The sequence below is a fragment of the Dendrobates tinctorius genome, unplaced genomic scaffold (genome assembly GCF_039654945.1).
Source record: "Dendrobates tinctorius isolate UK_male_01 unplaced genomic scaffold, ASM3965494v1 ptg000230l, whole genome shotgun sequence".
Classification (NCBI taxonomy): Eukaryota; Metazoa; Chordata; class Amphibia; order Anura; family Dendrobatidae; genus Dendrobates; species Dendrobates tinctorius.
The window spans coordinates 11719219-11740608 of record NW_027361897.1 but is presented as its reverse complement, the minus strand read 5'-3'; the positions used below and the strand labels follow the sequence as shown (position 1 = coordinate 11740608).

The 21390-nt window shown below is 48.1% G+C and overlaps 1 protein-coding gene across 1 annotated transcript in view; it reads left to right on the top strand.

Moving 5' to 3' along the window:
• LOC141059709 (scavenger receptor cysteine-rich domain-containing protein DMBT1-like) overlaps positions 1-21390 on the top strand; it is a 149517-nt gene that overhangs the window by 103184 nt on the left and 24943 nt on the right. The window contains exon 19 of the mRNA XM_073555826.1: positions 18050-18270. Coding sequence (XP_073411927.1) covers positions 18050-18270 — 221 coding nt within the window. The remainder of the gene's footprint in view (positions 1-18049; positions 18271-21390) is intronic.

The window sequence follows — 21390 nt, the reverse complement described above, 5'->3', positions numbered from 1 at the left end:
CAGAGCCGCACTCCACATAGAGAATAATGGGGCCTCCAGCACCTACCTCCACCCGCAGAGCCGCACTCCACATAGAGAATAATGGGGCCTCCGACACCGACCTCCATCCGCAGAGCCGCACTCCACATAGAGAATATTGGGGCCTCCAGCACCTACCTCCACCCGCACTCCACATAGAGAATAATGGAGCCTCCGGCACCGACCTCCACCCGCAGAGCCGCACTCCACACAGAGAATAATGGAGCCTCCAGCACCGACCTCCACCCGCAGAGCCGCACTCCACATAGAGAATAATGGAGCCTCCAGCACCGACCTCCACCCGCACTCCACATAGAGAATAATGGAGCCTCCGGCACCGACCTCCACCTGCAGAGCCACACTCCACATAGAGAATAATGGAGCCTCCAGCACCGACCTCCACCCGCAGAGCCGCACTCCACATAGAGAATAATGGGGCCTCCGGCACCGACCTCCACCCGCAGAGCCGCACTCCACATAGAGAATAATGGGGCCTCCGACACCGACCTCCATCCGCAGAGCCGCACTCCACATAGAGAATAATGGAGCCTCCAGCACCGACCTCCACCCGCACTCCACATAGAGAATAATGGAGCCTCCGGCACCGACCTCCACCCGCAGAGCCGCACTTCACATAGAGAATAATGGAGCCTCCAGCACCGACCTCCACCCGCAGAGCCGCACTCCACATAGAGAATAATGGGGCCTCCGACACCGACCTCCATCCGCAGAGCCGCACTCCACATAGAGAATAATGGGGCCTCCAGCACCTACCTCCACCCGCACTCCACATAGAGAATAATGGAGCCTCCGGCACCGACCTCCACCCGCAGAGCCGCACTCCACATAGAGAATAATGGAGGCTCCGGCACCGACCTCCACCCGCAGAGCCGCACTCCACATAGAGAATAATGGAGCCTCCGGCACCGACCTCCACCCGCAGAGCCGCACTCCACATAGAGAATAATGGGGCCTCCGACACCGACCTCCATCCGCAGAGCCGCACTCCACATAGAGAATAATGGGGCCTCCAGCACCGACCTCCACCCGCAGAGCCGCACTCCACATAGAGAATAATGGAGCCTCCGGCACCGACCTCCACCCGCAGAGCCGCACTCCACATACATGGCTGCTCTCAGTGTTCTGTGCTGTGCGCACAGGACCTGTGATGAGGTCACAGGAGGGGAGGAGACAGGGGTCACATGATCGGGGGCCCTGACACCTTACCTCCTGTGATTTCATCACAAGCCTTTGCACGCTACCAGCAGCATCAGCGTTCACGCTACTTGTAGATGCTGCTGGTAGCAGAGCACATAATGCCGCCCCCACGGTCACTCACTTTTAGGTGGGGAGAAGATGGAGTGCCATTGCAGCAGCCAGCAGGAATGTGGTGGGGGCCCCCTTAGAAGCTCTTGTGGTGGGGGCCCCGGGGCTGAAGCCCCGCCTGCCCTGCCTTTAATCCGGCCCTGCGCGGTGGCGGATTATAATGGGGCAATTTACTGGCCTGGGCTGTGGGCCCCTTAACCCCACTGGGCCCGGGGCAACTGCCCAAATTGACCTCATTATAATCCGCCACTGCTATTACCCAAGTGACCCTCAACCCTTACATTTGATATGCGGTCTGGCCTGTTGGTTAATATTAGTTCTAGCAGTGATCCTGAACCAGTTGTGAAAGGTAATTGTCTCTCATAGTTGACAAAAACCTTTGCTGGAACTGCAGGTTTCGGTTCCCCAATGTATTTCAGGGTAGTTGAAGTCCCCCATAATAATGACTTCTCCTTGAGTCGCTGCTTCATCTATTTGCTTTATGAGGATATTCTCTGTTGCTTCCATTATTTTTGGAGACTTATAACAAGCCCCTATCAGTAATTTATTATTTTTCCCCCTCCCCTTATCTCCACCCACAGGGACTCTCCATTTTCATTAGATTCACATATATTATCACGCAGGATGGGTTTTAAGGATGATTTTACATATAAACACACGCCTCCCCCTCGCTTATTTGTACGGTCATTTCTGAACAGACTATAGCCCTGTAAATTAACCGCCCAGTCATGGCTCTCGACCAGCCATGTCTCAGATATCCCCACCATGTCATAATTATGTTCCACCAACATTAATTCTAATTCCTCCATTTTGTTGGTGAGGCTTCTGGCATTAGTATACATGCACTTTATGTATGTCTCTGTGCCTCTATTCTTTCTTAAAATTATTAACTGTTCTAATGCCACCCCTTATACCACCCCCACCCCCAATTTCATTATTTGTGCCCAGGTCTCTATCTGCACTGTCTTCCCCTCCTATAAAAGGAATACCCTCCCCCCAGTCCCTAGTTTAAACACTCCTCCAACCTTCTAGCCATTTTCTCCCCCAGCACAGCTGCACCCTCCCCATTGAGGTGCAGCCCGTCCTTAGCGTAGAACCTGTGGCCAACTGAGAAGTCGGCCCAGTTCTCCAGTTCTCCAAGAACCCAAACCCCTCCTTCCTACACCAATTCCTGAGCCACTTATTAACCTCCCTAATCTCCCGTTGCCTCTCTGGCGTGGCACGTGGTACAGGAAGTATTTCCGAAAATACCACCTTGGAGGTCCTTGCTTTAAGCTTGCAGCCTAATTCCCTGAAATCATCTTTAAAGACCTTCCACCTACTTCTAAATTTGTCATTTGTGCCAATGTGCACCATGACCGCTGGATCCTCACCAGCCCCTCCCAGTAATCTGTTTTATACTTTTCAGAATATGCCAAAAATGTCTGAAAAATGCAGGTATGACCTCTGGAGCACTTATTTTAAGAATCTGTAGATATGCCGTAAATTTTTGGAATAGGAATACCCTCAGCTCACTTGAAGAACCTAATAAATTTGTGCATTAGACAGTTCATTAATTTCAGTACTCCTGTATTGAGAATGAGCTACCTACTACCAAATTCACAATCTGCAGCTGATTACTAGGGTTCAGTGAATTTGTACGAGTCCATGCGATTATAATAAATATTCAGTGTAAATTAAGGAAAATATGGAAAATGTCTTTACTAAGCCAAGACCATGAGCCAAAAATTAGCCTGTCCTTGCTTTATGCTTTTTCTTTTTGTAAGACACTCACGAAGCACTAAGCAAAGGGAGACATGACTTAACTCCTGCAGCTTTGTTTGTATAACTGTGTAGACTTTAAGCAAGAGTCATTTTGCTTTAAGACGAAGAAACAAGAATGTCTGGGCCTGGTGTCTTAGGTCACGTGCACACGTTGAGTATTTGATGAACTTTTTGCCTCAGTATTTGTAACTCTAAACCAGGAGAGGAACAATCAAAGGAAAAGTAGAACAGAAACACGTCACCACTTCTGTGTTTATCACCCACTCCTGGTTTTGGCTTACAAATACTGAGGTAAAAAAAAAAAATCACCAAATGCTCAACATATGAATGTAACCTTACTGTGAAGAGGGTGCAGCCTATAGAGAGGATGTAACCCTCTCTGTGATCTCTCTCCTTCATACTCTTCACCAGAAGATCTGGAGGAAACATGTCTGCAGTGTCAAGGAGCAGGGCTGCCACCAGGAATTTCAAGGCCCCATACTGGCAAAATTTTCGGGCCCCCTTGAGACTCTACCACCTCAGTTCCACCTCCAACCCTCGAACCATGTGAAGTGGCTTTAATTATTATCCCATATGTTGTATATAGGGTAAAGGATAAGTATTAGGTTACTACAGTATCCCCTTTAAGACAGGAAGCTGTACCTTACTGCAGGTTGACAGGCCGCAGCCAGTGGGGTTGAACTTAGTAGTACTTAGTAGTTTGCAGGCAGCAGACAGAGACGGCCTCCAACTTCACATTGCACAAGCAGAGAAGGGGGCACAAGAAGAGTAGCGGGTGGGAGAATGGGAGGTAGGATGTGGGAATGGGAGGTTGGACGGGCGAGTGGGCGGGTGTGCACACCTCATTACTTTTGGGTCTTCAACTCCTACATATAATGTGCCACTGCTGCCCGGTGTACATCGGCAGCTTAGGAACAGAGGGCAAGCCGCCATTGTCTGACATCACTCTGATGTCAGATGGAGTTGGCCCCCAATGTAGCTGCAGCGGTGAATGACTGGGGCCCTACGGATTAATAAAGCAAATATAAGTAATAAGCCCTGGCCCCAGTGTGTCACACAGTCTGTCTGGTTGTTTATACTGTACAGTGGCCAGGCTGTGCTGCCTCAGTGCAGGTTGTGCAGCTTGTCTCACCCCATCCAGGCGTCCCCTCTTTGCTTCTTCTCGCTGAGCCCCATACACCAGTAATGGCAATAATGCCCTGATGGCGGCTCTGTCAGGGAGTATAATACCTCACATAACAGATGATAGGATCATATTCACCTCAGACACCATATACTAGTGTAGTATCAGCTACTATATCCTATATTTGATCAATATTACCTTGGAAATTCATGTAGCCGCCATGTTACCTTATGTATCGGCTACAACTTACATTACACACTGCAGAGTCAGCTCCAGTGTGACCTCCCTGAGACATGGTTGATATATTATTATTATTCATTTTTATAGCGCCATTTATTCCATGGCACTTTACATGTGAAAAAGGGGCATTCATAGACAAGTACAATAAACATGAGCAATACTAGGCACACACAAGTACAAAAGGAGAGAGGACCCTGCCTGAGAGGGCTCACAGTCTACAGGGGATGATTGAGGATACACTAGAAGAGGGTAGAGCTGGTCGTGCGGCGGTTCAGTACACTGAAGATCACTCTAGATTGTAGGCTTGTCGGAAGAGGTGGGTCTTCAGGTTCCTTTTGAACGTTTCCGTGGTAGGCAAAAGTCTGATGTGTTGGGGTAGAGAGTTCCAGAGTATGGGGGAAGCACGGGAGAAGTCTTGAATGCGGTTGTGGGAAGAAGAGATAAGAGGGGTGTAGAGAAGGAGATCTTGAGGGGATCGAAGGTTGTGTGTAGGTAAGTACTGACAGGCCATGTCACAGATGTATGGAGGAGACAGGTTATGGATGGCTTTGTATGTCATAGTTAGGGTTTTGAACTGGAGCCTCTGGACAATATGTAGCCAGTGAAGGGCTTGGCAGAGAGGAGAGGCTGGGGAATAATGGGGAGACAGGTGGATTAGTCAGGCAGCAGAGTTTAGGATAGATTGGAGTGGTGCAAGAGTGCTAGAGAGGAGGCCAGCGAGTAGGAGGTTGCAATAATCGAGGCGGGAGATGATGAGGGCGTGCATGAGCGTTTTTGCAGTTTCTTGGTCAAGGAATGTACGGATTTGGGAAATATTTTTGAGTTGGAGTCAGCAAGAGGAGGCAAGGGCTTGGATATGTGGCTTGAAAGATAGGGCAGAGTCGAGGATCACCCCGAGGCACTGGGGAAAGTGAGCAGCTATTGACATTGATGGTTAGGTCTGGTGGAGGGGTGGCGTGAGATGGGGGAAAGATGATGAATTCTGTTTTGTCCATGTTCACTTTTAGAAAGCGAGCAGAAAAGAAAGATGAAATAGGGGACAGACATTGTGGGATTTTGTTCAGCAAGGAGGTGATGTCAGGCCCAGATAGGTAGAGCTGCGTGTCATCAGCGTAGATATGATACTGCAAACCGTGGGATTCTATGAGCTATCCCAGGCTGAAGGTGCAGATGGAGAAGACTAGGGGTCCTAGAGCTGAGCCTTGTGGAACACCGACAGACAGGGGGTGAGGTGAGGAGGTGGTGTGGGAGAGGGAGACACTGAATATTTGGTCTGCTAGATATGACGAGATCCAGGATAGGGCCAAATCTGTGATGCCAAGAGATTAGAGATTAGTGTCGCTTGCTCTTGGCGATTAGTAGGTCATTGACTTTGGTTAGGGCAGTTTCAGTTGAGTGATGCAGTCAGAAACCAGATTGTAAGCGGTCAAAAAGGGAGCAGGAGGAGAGAGGGGACGACAGTTCAAGATGGACATGCTGTTCCTTTAGTTCTGAGGCATAGAGAAGTGATATCGGGCAATAGCAAGACACAGAGGATGGGTCGAGGGAGGGCTTTTTGAGCATGGGTGTGAACTAGGCATGTTTGAAGGATGAGGGGAAGACACCATTTGCAAGTGAAAGGTTGAAGAAATGGGTTAGGGTTGGGATGAAGTCGTCAGGTTAGGGATGAGGTGGGACAGGAGCTGGTCAAGTGTGCAAGTGGTGAGATGTGATCTTGACAGAAGGGTGGAGAGCTGATCTTCTGTCATGCTGGAGAAGCTGGTTTTGGAAGAACAGGGCTGAGCAGTTAATCAGTTGATATATCACACATTACTGCTGGATTATACAGAGTATTCATGATCTCTGGGGGTTAATGACTTTATCGTATCATAGAGGGAACACTCTTGCCAGTCTCACAAGCTCGCTGCCTCAAGGGTAAATCCATGAAACTGATCTCTCCTTCAAACCACATATCCAAGCCCTTTCCACTTCCTGCCGACTTCAACTAAAAAATATTTCACGGATCCGTACATTCCTCAACTAAGAATCTGCAAAACCCTAGTCCATGCTCTCATCATCTCCTGCCTTGACTACTGCAACCTGCTGCTCTGTGGCCTCCCCTCTAACACTCTCACACCCCTCCAATATTTTGTAAACTCTGCTGCCCGACTAATCCACCTGTTCCCCCGCTGTTCCCTCTACTCCCCTCTTATCTCCTTTTCCCACAATCGCATACAAGATTTCACTTGCACATCACCCCTACTCTGGAACTCTCTACCACAACATATCAGACTCTCGCCTACCATGGAAATCTTCAAAAAGAACCTGAAGACCTACCTCTTCCGACAAGCCTACAACCTGCAGAAACCACTGATCGACCAAGCCACTGCACGACCAGTTCTACCCTCGCCTACTGTATCCTCACCCATCCCTTGTAGATTGTGAGCCCTCACGGGCAGGGTCCTCTCCTCCTGTACCAGTTGCGACTTGTATTGTTTAAGATTACTGTACTTGTTTTTATTATGTATACCCCTCCTCACATGTAAAGCGCCATGGAATAAATGGTCGCTATAATAATTAATGATGATGATGATGATAATAATAATAACAAGGGCTGTGAGCAGATATCTGCCAATACAGTGCCATACTGGGAGGACAGAGCATGGACACATACAGTGTTTGCTATTACTGTGTCATAGTGGAAGGACAGAGTATGGACACATACTGTGTTTGCCATTACTATGCTCTCAATGGTGGAGCTGGGCAGTCGCATGCACATTCACCACCTGTAATGACATTCAATTGGGTAAAATCCACAGCGCAGATTAGCGTCTCCCATCCACTGTGTTTATAATGTAGAACACAGCGTTTTGGACTCATCGCTAATGCTCTGCATTCAAAATGCTGCTATTCCTCATTGTGGGCATATAGCCTAAGGGTAATAATCTCAAGAATGTTACCCTGGTGTGGAAGGGTGACCACTTGGTCCCCTGATGTTGGAGGGGTAGCCATCACAGTATGGCTTCCGTGTGTAGAGGGGGTAACAATCTCAGGTATGGCCCTCTGGTATGGAGGGGTAACCATCTCAGGTATGGCCCCCTGGTGAGGAGGGGTGACAGTCATGGTATGGCCCCCTGGTGAGGAGGGGTGACAGTCACAGTATGGCCCCCCTGGTTTCTAGAAACATTCATACCCTGCTTTGGTAAAATCCCCGGGAATCATATTTTGTATACCTACAGAATAAATTGGCTCCTCCGAGCCAGAAACAGCGGCTGAAGGGGAGAAGAAGAAGAAGTAGGCATGTTTTTCAATACAATATGTAGCTTCAAGGACCCTCTCTTTTTTTCTGTGCGACTTTATATTGTCCAACTCCTGTACCTTTCAAGGCTTTTATAGGGACAATGCAGTAATCTAATGCATTAAAATGAAGAGCAATGTACCTAATCTGGGTGCCCTTGAGTTGGTGGGAGCGGCTAAGGATAATGCAATCAAGTGCATTAACACATAGGGCAATATGCCTATACTGGGTGCCCTTCAGCCAGTATGAATGGCTAGGGGTAAATGTCATCAAGTGAACTAAAAACTAAGGGCAATATATGTCTAGTCTGGGTACCCTTGAGTTGGTGGGAGCGGCTAAAGTTAAATGTCATCAAGTGCCCAAAAATGATTGACAAGGAAGTGACAGGATTATTAATAATGCCTTCATAGACTTTTTCTGCTATAGATTTATTTCTGTTACTATGTACAAATATTTTAAATCTTTCTTAATGGTTAGTTATTAATGTTGATGTTACATGTATATACGTTTTTAAGTACTCTCTGTTTATAATACTCCTCACATTTTGATTAGTGGCATAAGGGGGTTTAAGAAATAATACTGCAAGGCCTTGCATACAAAAATAGAAATAAATCTAATAAATGCATTTTTGGCTACTGTACATAATAATGGTTTTCTAGAACCAGAAACTGTTAATTGATGAATTATTATTAGTAGTTACAATTAGAGTTGAGCGAAACGGGTCGAAAAAATTCAAAAGTCGCCGACTTTTGGCAAAGTCGGGTTTCATGAAACGAAACCCGACCCTAGGATGAGGTCGGCCACGAGGTCGGCGACTTACGCGCCAAAGTCGCGTTTCAAAAGTTTGTTTTGCGCTCTTTTTCAGCCAATCAGGATCCACGGACACTGTGGGCAACGTGATGACCTAGGCACGGGTCACCACCATCTTTCAGAAGGGCATGCAAGTGATTGGCTTGCTTTGGTGGGCGTCACAGGGGGTATAAAAGGGCGTGCACGCCGACCGCCATCTTACTTCTGCCGATCTTAGTATAGGGAGAGGTTGCTGCTGATTCTGTAGGGAGAGCGTTAGGCAGGGAAGAAGACAAAAAAACTGCTTCTGCTGCTAGCGATTTGGCCTGCACAACACACAAGTCACTGTGTGTGCAGTGCAAGGGGAGGCTATATAGTGGTGTATCAGTGGTGTTGGTTGTTGGGCTGCCTTCTAAGGCTTCCTGACACGCTGGCATTGCTGTTTACCCACTACTCCGCAAACTGCTTTTTTAAAAGCAATCCAATCTCCCTTATCCTCTAGTCACTTTTGTCACAGCTGTGCCATTGAGCCTGTCACATAGCGCTCAGATATCAGTGGGCCTCACACAATCCACAAGTGTCCAGTGTCCAAAAGTGTGCGCAGAGATTCAAAATCTCCATTATCCTCTCGTCACTTTTGTCACAGGCAGCTGTGCCATCGAGCCTGTCACATAGCGCTCAGATATCAGTGGGCCTCACACAAACCACAAGTGTCCAGTGTCCAAAAGTGTGCGCTGAGATTCAAAATCTCCATTATCCTCTCGTCACTTTTGTCACAGGCAGCTGTGCCATCGAGCCTGTCACATAGCGCTCAGATATCAGTGGGCCTCACACAATCCACAAGTGTCCAGTGTCCAAAAGTGTGCGCAGAGATTCAAAATGTCCATTATCCTCTCGTCACTTTTGTCACAGGCAGCTGTGCCATCAAGCCTGTCACATAGCGCTCAGATATCAGTGGGCCTCACAAAAACCACAAGTGTCCAGTGTCCAAAAGTGTGCGCTGAGATTCAAAATCTCCATTATCCTCTCGTCACTTTTGTCACAGGCAGCTGTGCCATCGAGCCTGTCACATAGCGCTCAGATATCAGTGGGCCTCACACAAACCACAAGTGTCCAGTGTCCAAAAGTGTGCGCTGAGATTCAAAATCTCCATTATCCTCTCGTCACTTTTGTCACAGGCAGCTGTGCCATCGAGCCTGTCACATAGCGCTCAGATATCAGTGGGCCTCACACAATCCACAAGTGTCCAGTGTCCAAAAGTGTGCGCAGAGATTCAAAATCTCCATTATCCTCTCGTCACTTTTGTCACAGGCAGCTGTGCCATCGAGCCTGTCACATAGCGCTCAGATATCAGTGGGCCTCACACAAACCACAAGTGTCCAGTGTCCAAAAGTGTGCGCTGAGATTCAAAATCTCCATTATCCTCTCGTCACTTTTGTCACAGGCAGCTGTGCCATCGAGCCTGTCACATAGCGCTCAGATATCAGTGGGCCTCACACAATCCACAAGTGTCCAGTGTCCAAAAGTGTGCGCAGAGATTCAAAATCTCCATTATCCTCTCGTCACTTTTGTCACAGGCAGCTGTGCCATCGAGCCTGTCACATAGCGCTCAGATATCAGTGGGCCTCACACAATCCACAAGTGTCCAGTGTCCAAAAGTGTGCGCAGAGATTCAAAATCTCCATTATCCTCTCGTCACTTTTGTCACAGGCAGCTGTGCCATCGAGCCTGTCACATAGCGCTCAGATATCAGTGGGCCTCACACAATCCACAAGTGTCCAGTGTCCAAAAGTGTGCGCAGAGATTCAAAATCTCCATTATCCTCTCGTCACTTTTGTCACAGGCAGCTGTGCCATCGAGCCTGTCACATAGCGCTCAGATATCAGTGGGCCTCACACAATCCACAAGTGTCCAGTGTCCAAAAGTGTGCGCAGAGATTCAAAATCTCCATTATCCTCTCGTCACTTTTGTCACAGGCAGCTGTGCCATCGAGCCTGTCACATAGCGCTCAGATATCAGTGGGCCTCACACAATCCACAAGTGTCCAAAAGTGTGCGCAGAGATTCAAAATCTCCATTATCCTCTCGTCACTTTTGTCACAGGCAGCTGTGCCATCGAGCCTGTCACATAGCGCTCAGATATCAGTGGGCCTCACACAATCCACAAGTGTCCAGTGTCCAAAAGTGTGCGCAGAGATTCAAAATCTCCATTATCCTCTCGTCACTTTTGTCACAGGCAGCTGTGCCATCGAGCCTGTCACATAGCGCTCAGATATCAGTGGGCCTCACACAATCCACAAGTGTCCAGTGTCCAAAAGTGTGCGCAGAGATTCAAAATCTCCATTATCCTCTCGTCACTTTTGTCACAGGCAGCTGTGCCATCAAGCCTGTCACATAGCGCTCAGATATCAGTGGGCCTCACACAATCCACAAGTGTCCAGTGTCCAAAAGTGTGCGCAGAGATTCAAAATCTCCATTATCCTCTCATTACTTTTGTCACAGGCAGCTGTGCCATCGAGCCTGTCACATAGCGCTCAGATATCAGTGGGCCTCACACAATCCACAAGTGTCCAGTGTCCAAAAGTGTGCGCAGAGATTCAAAATCTCCATTATCCTCTCGTCACTTTTGTCACAGGCAGCTGTGCCATCGAGCCTGTCACATAGCGCTCAGATATCAGTGGGCCTCACACAATCCACAAGTGTCCAGTGTCCAAAAGTGTGCGCAGAGATTCAAAATCTCCCTTATCCTCTCGTCACTTTGGTCACAGCTGTGCCATCGAGCCTGTCACATAGCGCTCAGATATCAGTGGGCCTCACACAATCCAAAAGTGTCCACTGTCCACAAGTGTGTGCAGAAATTCTAAATCTCCCCAGTCCTATAGACACCTTGTACCTTGTTTTACATACTATATAGTTTGTTGGATTTTGTCTACATTTCTACCAAAAATGAGGAAGGCTGGTGGAAGGATGCCGTGGAATTGGGCGGGGGTTGGCAGCTGGTAATGATGGTGTTGGTGGTGGATCTGATGGTAGTGGCAAGAGCAAAATAGGACCGAATGCAGGAGGTGCTGACCCTGCGTCATCGTCTGGCTACATAAGGCCTCAAACGCTTAGTTTTCTAGGAGTTGGCAAACCGCTTTTAAAGCCAGAGCATCAGGAAAAAGTTTTGTCTTACATTGCTGATCAGCTCACCAGCTCTATCGCCTCCTCTTCTTCAGTTGTAAAAAGTAAAAGCACTGAGTCGTCATTGGAGGCTCATGTTCATGAACCACACCTTTCCTTGTGTCCTTCACCCCAACCAAGATTGAAGGATGACGCAGGCCATACTACTGATTACTCCATGGAGCTGTTTTCACATACCATGCCTGGATTATCAAGTGAAATGGTGAATTACCCAGGCCAAGATGAATCTGACATGGAGTGCACTGATGCACAGCCGCTGATGGATGATTCTGCTGGTACATTCACTCAGAGCACTACATTGTCCTCGCAGTGTACAGAGCCAGATTCTGACCCTGATGAGACTCAGGTGCCCCTTCCCGCACACTATACCACCATACACGGTGACACAGAGGAAGGTGCACATGACATAGAAGAGGAGGTGATGGATGACCCAGTTGTTGACCCAGATTGGCATCCATTGGGGGAAGAGGGTGCTGCTTCCAATAGCTCAGATGAGGAGCATCCACAGCAGACATCGACATCGCAACAGCTGTTATCTGGCAGGCCCGGAGCACTCCAAAGACAGGTTCCAAACATCAAAAGAGTTGCTGGACAGCTTGTCCAGAGGGTCAAAAGATCACAGCGTGCTAGGCCGCAAAATGTCTGCCAAAGTAGGGAGAGTGCAGTGTGGCACTTTTTTGAACAAAATCCTCATGATCAGGCCAAGGTTATCTGTAAGAAGTGCGCAAAGACCTTTAGCCGAGGGAAAAAATCTGAAAAATTTGAATACCAGTTGCATGCTTAGACATTTAACCAGCATGCACTTGCAAGCGTGGACACAACACCAAACCTCAAGTGCCACATGTGCAACTGATCACAACGAAGGTAGTCAGCAACGCTACATTGTTTCCCCCACTGTAAGCCCACCGGTTAGCACAGCAGCAAATGTTGAGGTGTCGTTGCAAGACCACAGCAGTCAGGGAATCCCACTGTTATATCAACGAAAGACTGATTCTAGGCCATCAGAAAGAACACCAACTCCATCACCATCATCAACCCTCTCTCAGTCCGCCCTGTCCACCGCTACTTCCACCATATGCAGCTCTCAAGTCCAGCTCACCCTCCCAGACACTATGAGTAGGTCAAGAAAGTACTCAGTCTCTCATCCGCGTACACTGGGTTTGAACGCCCACATTGCCAAACTAATCTCGTTTGAGATGATGCCCTTTCGGTTGGTGGAAAGCACAGCTTTCCGCGAACTCATGGCCTATGCAGTACCACGCTATGACCTACCCAGTCGCCACTTCTTCTCTCGCAAAGCTATCCCAGCCCTCCACCATCATGTGAAAGACCGCATTGTCCATGCACTCAAGCAGTCAGTGAGCAGAAAGGTGCACCTCACAACTGATGCATGGTCCAGTCGGCATGGCCAGGGCCGTTAGGTGTCCATCACTGCGCACTGGGTTAATGTGGTGGATGCAGGGTCCACAGGGGACAGCGGTGGTGGGACAGTGCTGCCTAGCCCACGGTATAGGAAACAGTTGGCTGTAGGCGTTCGACCCTCCTCCTCCTCCTCCTCCTCCTCCAGAAGCGAAAGCTCGTCCACAGAGCGCAGTCGTACGAGCACTCCATCTGCAGCTGCCACTGTTGCACACGATGTGTCCCCCTATCGAGCAGCTAGTGGAAAGCGTCAGCAGGCTGTGTTGCAGATGATGTGTTTGGGCGACAGACACACCGCCGAGGTGCTGGCCGAGTACTTGAAGCGACAAACTGAGTCATGGCTGGGCAGTGTACATCTTGAGGCAGGCAAGGTAGTTAGTGATAACGGCCGTAATTTTGTGGCAGCCATAGCCCTTTCAAAACTCAGCCACATACCTTGCTTGGCTCACACCTTGAACCTGGTGGTGCAGTGCTTCCTCAAAAATTATCCGGAGTTAACAGCCCTGCTCCAGAAGGTGCGAAGACTGTGCGCGCACATCCGCCGGTCGCCTGTACACTCCGTTCGTATGCAGAAGCTGCAGCGATTGCTCCACCTTCCCAACCACCGCCTCATTATCAACATTGCAACAAGGTGGAACTCCACCCTGCACATGGTGGAGCGGCTGTGCGAGCAGAGGCAGGCCATAATGCATTTGTGGGAGGATACACGGCCAGGCACTTTGAGAGCAGACATGGAGTTGACAGGCGTGCAGTGGTCGAAGCTGAAAGACCTTTGTAAAGTCCTTCAGTGTTTTGAGGAATGCACACGGCTGGTAAGCGCAGACGACGCCATCCTAAGCATGAGCAGCCCACTTATGCGTCTGCTCATGCAAACTTTGACGCACCTTAAGGAGCAGGCGTCTGCAGCCAATGTTGATGAGGAGGAAGAGGAGGAGGGAATCCTTGATGACATTCAGCCATTGTCTGCTCAGGGACCTCTCCTGGACGAGGTGGAGGAAGAAGAGGAGGAGGAGGAGGATGATGGGGATGATTACTTAGGGGCGGAGGATGCATCTCGTGGGGCAAGTGAAAATGTTGGCGTGGCAAGGTCTGGTACAGGGTTTGTGCGTGACTGGAGGGATGTGGATTTGCCAGAAAGTGCTCCTCCACCCAGCACTCGCAGTGCATCATTGACACCGGGAACATTGGCCCACATGTCAGATTATGCCTTGCGGATCCTAAAAAGGGACCCCCGCATTGCCAAAATGATGAACGATGACGACTACTGGTTGGCCAGCATCCTGGATCCACGCTATAAAGGCAAATTACAAAACATCATGCCACAGGAGAACCTTGACCTAATATTGGCTAATAAACAAGCAACTCTGGTAAATTGGTTGCTTGAGGCATTCCCAGCACACAGCAGCGGTGATGGTTCTCACACGAGCCGTACGGGCCGGGGCCGCTTGGCAGAGGTGTTCGTGGTGCACACAGCAGAAGTGGCGTTGGAGACAGGGGTTTCATGACAATGTTGTGGACTGATTTTTCAAATACCGCTCACACAACTGGTAATACTGCATCGATGGAAAGTGACAGGAGACAGCAGTTGTCAACTATGGTTACAAACTACTTTTCCTCCCATATCGATGTTCTCCCACACAGGTCATTCCCCTTTGACTATTGGGCCGCTAAACTGGACACCTGGCCTGAATTGGCCCAATATGCCTTACAGGAGCTCGCTTGCCCAGCTGCAAGTGTGCTATCGGAAAGAGTCTTCAGTGCAGCTGGATCAATCCTGACAGAAAAAAGGACCCGTCTGTCAACCCAAAATGTGGATGATCTAACCTTCATTAAAATGAACCACGCATGGGTTTCCAAGGATTTTGTTCCACCTTCCCCTGATGACACATAGGGTGACAGAAAAATGGCTTGCTTTGGTCCACCTCTTCCTGGTACTTCACTTATTTCGCCTTTTGCATCAGCTGAATGTCCAACATCAACATATGCCACTTTCTAAAACTCCCTAACTGTGCTGCCTCCCCCCCCATGGCCGGGGTCAACACCTAGCGCACGACACCGTGCGAGTGCCGTTGCCCTGGACAGGTGGGTAGGCCGACTCTTGGGCGCGGGCACTGGCACAGGGTCCCTCATAGTGCAATCAAGTGTCTCTGACGGTGGTGGTGCACACCCGCCGTCAGACACACCGCTGTACTATGAGGGGCCCAGTGCCAGTACCGACGCCCACGAGTGGGCCCCCCTTGCTTGGGCAGGGCCCCAGCATTTGCAATCTTTACCTCTCCCTGCTCCTCCGCTGTGTAATCTGGGCCGTCAAATCCATACTGGGCCTAACACCGTCTGAGCCTGCCTCCTGAGACATATATTTTGAATGTGTACGCTATCCATACATGTTATCCAGGGATACGGTACCCTTTCTAACCTTTGTGCAATCACGTGCAATCCATACTGGGCCTAACACCGTCTGAGCCTGCCTCATGCTGTATAGACATATATTTTGAATGTGTACGCTATCCATACATGTTATCCAGGAATACGGTACCCTTTCTAACCTTTGTGCAATCACATGCAATCCATACTGGGCCTAACACCGTCTGAGCCTGCCTCATGCTGTATAGACATATATTTTGAATGTGTACGCTATCCATACATGTTATCCAGGGATACGGTACCCTTTCTAACCTTTGTGCAATCACGTGCAATCCATACTGGGCCTAACACCGTCTGAGCCTGCCTCCTGAGACATATATTTTGAATGTGTACGCTATCCATACATGTTATCCAGGGATACGGTACCCTTTCTAACCTTTGTGCAATCACGTGCAATCCATACTGGGCCTAACACCGTCTGAGCCTGCCTCATGCTGTATAGACATATATTTTGAATGTGTACGCTATCCATACATGTTATCCAGGGATACGGTACCCTTTCTAACCTTTGTGCAATCACGTGCAATCCATACTGGGCCTAACACCGTCTGAGCCTTCCTCATGCTGTATAGACATATATTTTGAATGTGTACGCTATCCATACATGTTATCCAGGGATACGGTACCCTTTCTAACCTTTGTGCAATCACGTGCAATCCATACTGGGCGTGAGAACGGCTGGCGAGCTGTTAAGCAAGCTACAGCACCTGTCCAGACAAGTACAGGGATTCCCTAGCGAGGAGACTTATTTGATTGTTTTCAATGTTGGGACAGCAATTTTTGGGGAGCAAAAACTATACTCTGGAGAATGATAGATGGGGCCCACCATACACTGGAACATTCCAAAGGTGGACATCAGACACTGGAGCAGCATTTACAGGGCCCATTATACACTAGAGCATTAGAAATGGGGCCCATTATGTTTGGAGCATTATTTGGGCCCATAAGACAGTGGAGCTTCATCCATGGGGACCAACATATACTGTAGCATTATGTGGAGCTCATCATATACTGTTTCAAACATTATATGGGACCAATGATTCTGTATGGAGAAATAGATGGGCCTCGTCATGAGATGTAAAAAGTGAGGTATTTTTCATTGTACTATACCGCTATTTATCTGCCGTATCGGAGCATGATGAGTTGTGGTATGTGTTAAAGGGGCGCTCTTTCGCCCAGGGCACATGAAAACCTGCAGCCAGCCCTCCCCCCCCCACAACTTTAGCCAAATAACCCCCATTTTTCAGTGCGTAACTTGTATTATGAAGTTAATTAAGGTTGACAAGCTTAAGTAAGAAGAATTGATGCTTTTGGCATTCAAATGGGCACTGTAGGTGTGTTTCCTGTCCTCCTCTCACTGCCGACTTTTATTCCCCATTGACTTACATTGGGTTTCGTGTTTCGGGACGACCCCGACTTTTCCCTATAATCGGACGATCTTGCTCGACCCGACTTTTGGAAAAGTCGGGTTTCACGAAACGAAACGCGACCCTAAAAAACCAAAAGTCGCTCAACTCTAGTTACAATACATAGAGTAATAGTTTTGAGATATGACAGAGGTCCCTATAAGAGATGAGGGAACATTGTCGGCTCCCTCCTTATTCGGCTAGCTATAGTGCTTACTGAAGAAGCTGCATTGAAAACCCGGCTACCTGGAGCGCTCCCGATAATCGGCTGTTTGGCGCCGCAGCTGCATGTGTTTCGGCTGTGTGACAGTGACGGATTGATGGCTTTCTTAGGCATGGTTGATGGCTGTCAAGTCTATTTAAAGTTTGAAATGGCCCCTTTGGTGGCGGTTTAGGAGTCAGGTGGAAGTTGCAGACAAGTTAAGGTGGACTCATTTTAACTAATGGAGGATAGTGGTGAACAGGCTTGGCTTTGGAGGCCAACCTGAGGATGTGGCAATGGTAACGTCAATCAGGGGTGGGCACGGTGTTAAGCACAGGAGTGAGGATAATAGGGTCATTGGTGCCCTGAAAGTTTACTGGATCTGCCTGAATGGCAAACAAGAGCGTGCCGCCCCTTTATGGCTGTCTGGCCTGGTGCTGTATGTCAGACAGCTGGGGATATCACAGTACTTGTGAATCCCAATATGCTACCACTTCACCTGCTATTATCCTGTTAATTAAATAAAGCTGTGGTCATTTTGACAACCAAAATAATGCATTGTGCTCCAGTGTCTAGGTTTACTGTAGTTATGGTTGTTTTAAGGTAGAGTGGGGGTCCGTCCCATATCGAAAAAGCATGCACTTGATTTGACTGAAATATATGGTTTAGATTTTGTCTTTTACTGAAATGTTATTATTAGTATTTTATCCTTTTTATTTTATGTTATTCTATTATATCATCTTTAACTTTTTATTTCTTGTTAGCTTTTGTACTATAATATAATTTGAGTTGGATGATGGTAATGACTTATTGTGCACTGTCATTTTCTTTGGCAATGAACACAGATATTTTGTTCTTTTTTGCCTTTTCAATGGTTAGAATGAAAGATCCCATGTCCTGTCACTCCTTCTCCTTGTCGGTCCATGATGGGACACCACAAAGATCACCCTTACTAGGACAACTCTGTGAGACAACTGCTCGGTATTTCAGCTCCTCATCGAACAGCATTAGCATTGTGTACACCAGACTGCATGATGATACCGACTTGGGCCTGGAGTTCTCTGCTTCATATTACTCTGTCTTCCAGAACAACACAAATGGTAATGTATAGTATAGTTCAGTAACTAAAAGAGCATTTTGTCCTTAAAATTTAGCTCTTTTGTAGGAACTCATTGAAAATGTGTAAATTCTGCTGGAGTGGAAAATGTTATAGGAAATTTTCCCTGGGAAAAGTGTACAAAATAGCTCTTCTCCAGAAAGACTCTATTTCTCTAGTATAGAGATATGAAAAGTCTACACACCTAGCAAAATGCCAGGTTTTTGTCATGTTTAAAAATCATACTAATAATTATCATTTCAGAATTTTTCCACCTAATGCCACCCATAATCTGCACCAATCCACTGAGAAACAAATTAAAATCCTTTTGGAGGGGAGAAATAAACATAACAAAACTAAAATAATGTAGTTGCATATTTGGGAACATGATTGGCTAATTCTGAGTACAATCACATTTAAAGGTGTTGTCCAGTACTTTAATATTGCTGGCCTATCCTTAGGATGGGTCATCTGTATCTGATCAGTTGGGATACAGCACTTGGCACACCTGCTGTTCCCAAGGCCGGGTGTGCAAAGTTGGGAAATGCATAACACAACTCCATCAACTGCATAGTGGCCATGGCCAGGTGGATCTTCATTAACTGACCCCGGACACTATTCTTTTGACGGCTCCGCATCTCAGCACATCCAGCCGCTGCCAGCACAGTAAACAGCTGATCACCATCAACATAATAGTCTTGGACAACCCTCTTATTCTCATGTTAAATAGTAGTTAGTATACAGCTGCCATCATTTAAATTCACTCTGATGGACCTCATCTAAAGTTTAGCTGTTCTATTAGGATTTTCTTAAAATTTTTAGTTGTATTTTACGGCTAAATCATGATCCATCAACGGTTTACAACACAGCAAAGGGATCTCATTATTGAAAGTTATGTCAAGAATTGAGTACAAAAAAATTCCAAGGCAATCCAAGATATACCATGGAACTGTCACTCACCTGTCTCCGAAATCTCAAGCTCTTCTTCCTTTCTGTGACATTGGCGGCCGTGCCTGCCGATGCCACATCAGCAGCGGCAACCGCTGCAGCCTCTCCTCACCTGCGCTCCTCCATCTGCGCGCCCTCCCGCCCGGTCTTGTCCTGTTGCGGCCACACGCCCTGGCCTTAGGTCGCGGGCGCGAGCCCGGCCGCTCTCTTCATCTGGCGGTGGGCGTCACTGAAGGGCAGGGCTTGGGGCGCACTTCCTGGCAGTAAGGTATTTCAGGTGTCCTCTCTATGGGGAAGACGCCTGGTGATTGTGTGGCACCGCCGCACTGTTCTGGCCCATATAGTTCCTCTATAGCGCTCTTATCTAGTGTCTGTCCTTGTTTCTGTTCTCTCACCGTCCTCCCTGTTTGCCTCGGCCTCCTCCTGTCTGTACTTCCCACTCTGTGTTCTCCCTGCCTTCCGTCTGGTGTACGCTTCCCCTGGTCCGTTTCCTTCCTCTCCTGGGGTTCCGGTCCTCTGCCCGTCCTTTGTTACATTCCCCCTGGGGTTCCTCATCTACACTCTCTCGCCTTCTTGCCCTTCTCTTGCTGCCCCTACGGGTATTGCTGCCTGGTTCCTTCCTCCTCTGATACCCTCTGCTCTGGTACCTTTGACGCTGTCCGTTATCCCTGTCCTGCCTTTTGCCTAGCTTGTCCTTCGAGCCGTCCCTCTTGGTACCGGCTGTCGCTGTTCTGACCTCTGTGGTCTTGCCCCTAATGATCCCTGTACAGGGGTCGGTCATCACCTGGTGTGCTCGGCCCAGGGGCTCCAGATCCACGACCCAAAGGGTCCACTCTCGGACGTTGCTGGCTCCTAAGCGTCACACTTTCCCTGGGGTGCTACCCTCTGTTGTGCTCCATGTCTGGTTTTGCAAGTTGGCAGACATGATTTTGTTCACTCTGTGAGCTCAGTCTTCAGCTACATGCAATAATAATAATAATAATAATCTTTATTTATATAGCGTCAACATACAGTGGGGCAAAAAAGTATTTAGTCAGTCAGCAATAGTGCAAGTTCCACCACTTAAAAAGATGAGAGGCGTCTGTAATTTACATCATAGGTAGACCTCAACTATGGGAGACAAACTGAGAAAAAAAAATCCAGAAAATCACATTGTCTGTTTTTTTTTCATTTTATTTGCATATTATGGTGGAAAATAAGTATTTGGTCAGAAACAAGCAATCAAGATTTCTGGCTCTCACAGACCTGTAACTTCTTCTTTAAGAGTCTCCTCTTTCCTCCACTCATTACCTGTAGTAATGGCACCTGTTTAAACTTGTTATCAGTATAAAAAGACACCTGTGCACACCCTCAAACAGTCTGACTCCAAACTCCACTATGGTGAAGACCAAAGAGCTGTCAAAGGACACCAGAAACAAAATTGTAGCCCTGCACCAGGCTGGGAAGACTGAATCTGCAATAGCCAACCAGCTTGGAGTGAAGAAATCAACTGTGGGAGCAATAATTAGAAAATGGAAGACATACAAGACCACTGATAATCTCCCTCGATCTGGTGCTCCACGCAAAATCCCACCCCGTGGGGTCAGAATGATCACAAGAACGGTGAGCAAAAATCCCAGAACCACGCGGGGGGACCTAGTGAATGAACTGCAGAGAGCTGGGACCAATGTAACAAGGCCTACCATAAGTAACACACTACGCCACCATGGACTCAGATCCTGCAATGCCAGACGTGTCCCACTGCTTAAGCCTGTACATGTCCGGGCCCGTCTGAAGTTTGCTAGAGAGCATTTGGATGATCCAGAGGAGTTTTGGGAGAATGTCCTATGGTCTGATGAAACCAAACTGGAACTGTTTGGTAGAAACACAACTTGTCGTGTTTGGAGGAAAAAGAATACTGAGTTGCATCCATCAAACACCATACCTACTGTAAAGCATGGTGGTGGAAACATCATGCTTTGGGGCTGTTTCTCTGCAAAGGGGCCAGGACGACTGATCCGGGTACATGAAAGAATGAATGGGGCCATGTATCGTGAGATTTTGAGTGCAAACCTCCTTCCATCAGCAAGGGCATTGAAGATGAAACGTGGCTGGGTCTTTCAACATGACAATGATCCAAAGCACACCGCCAGGGCAACGAAGGAGTGGCTTCGTAAGAAGCATTTCAAGGTCCTGG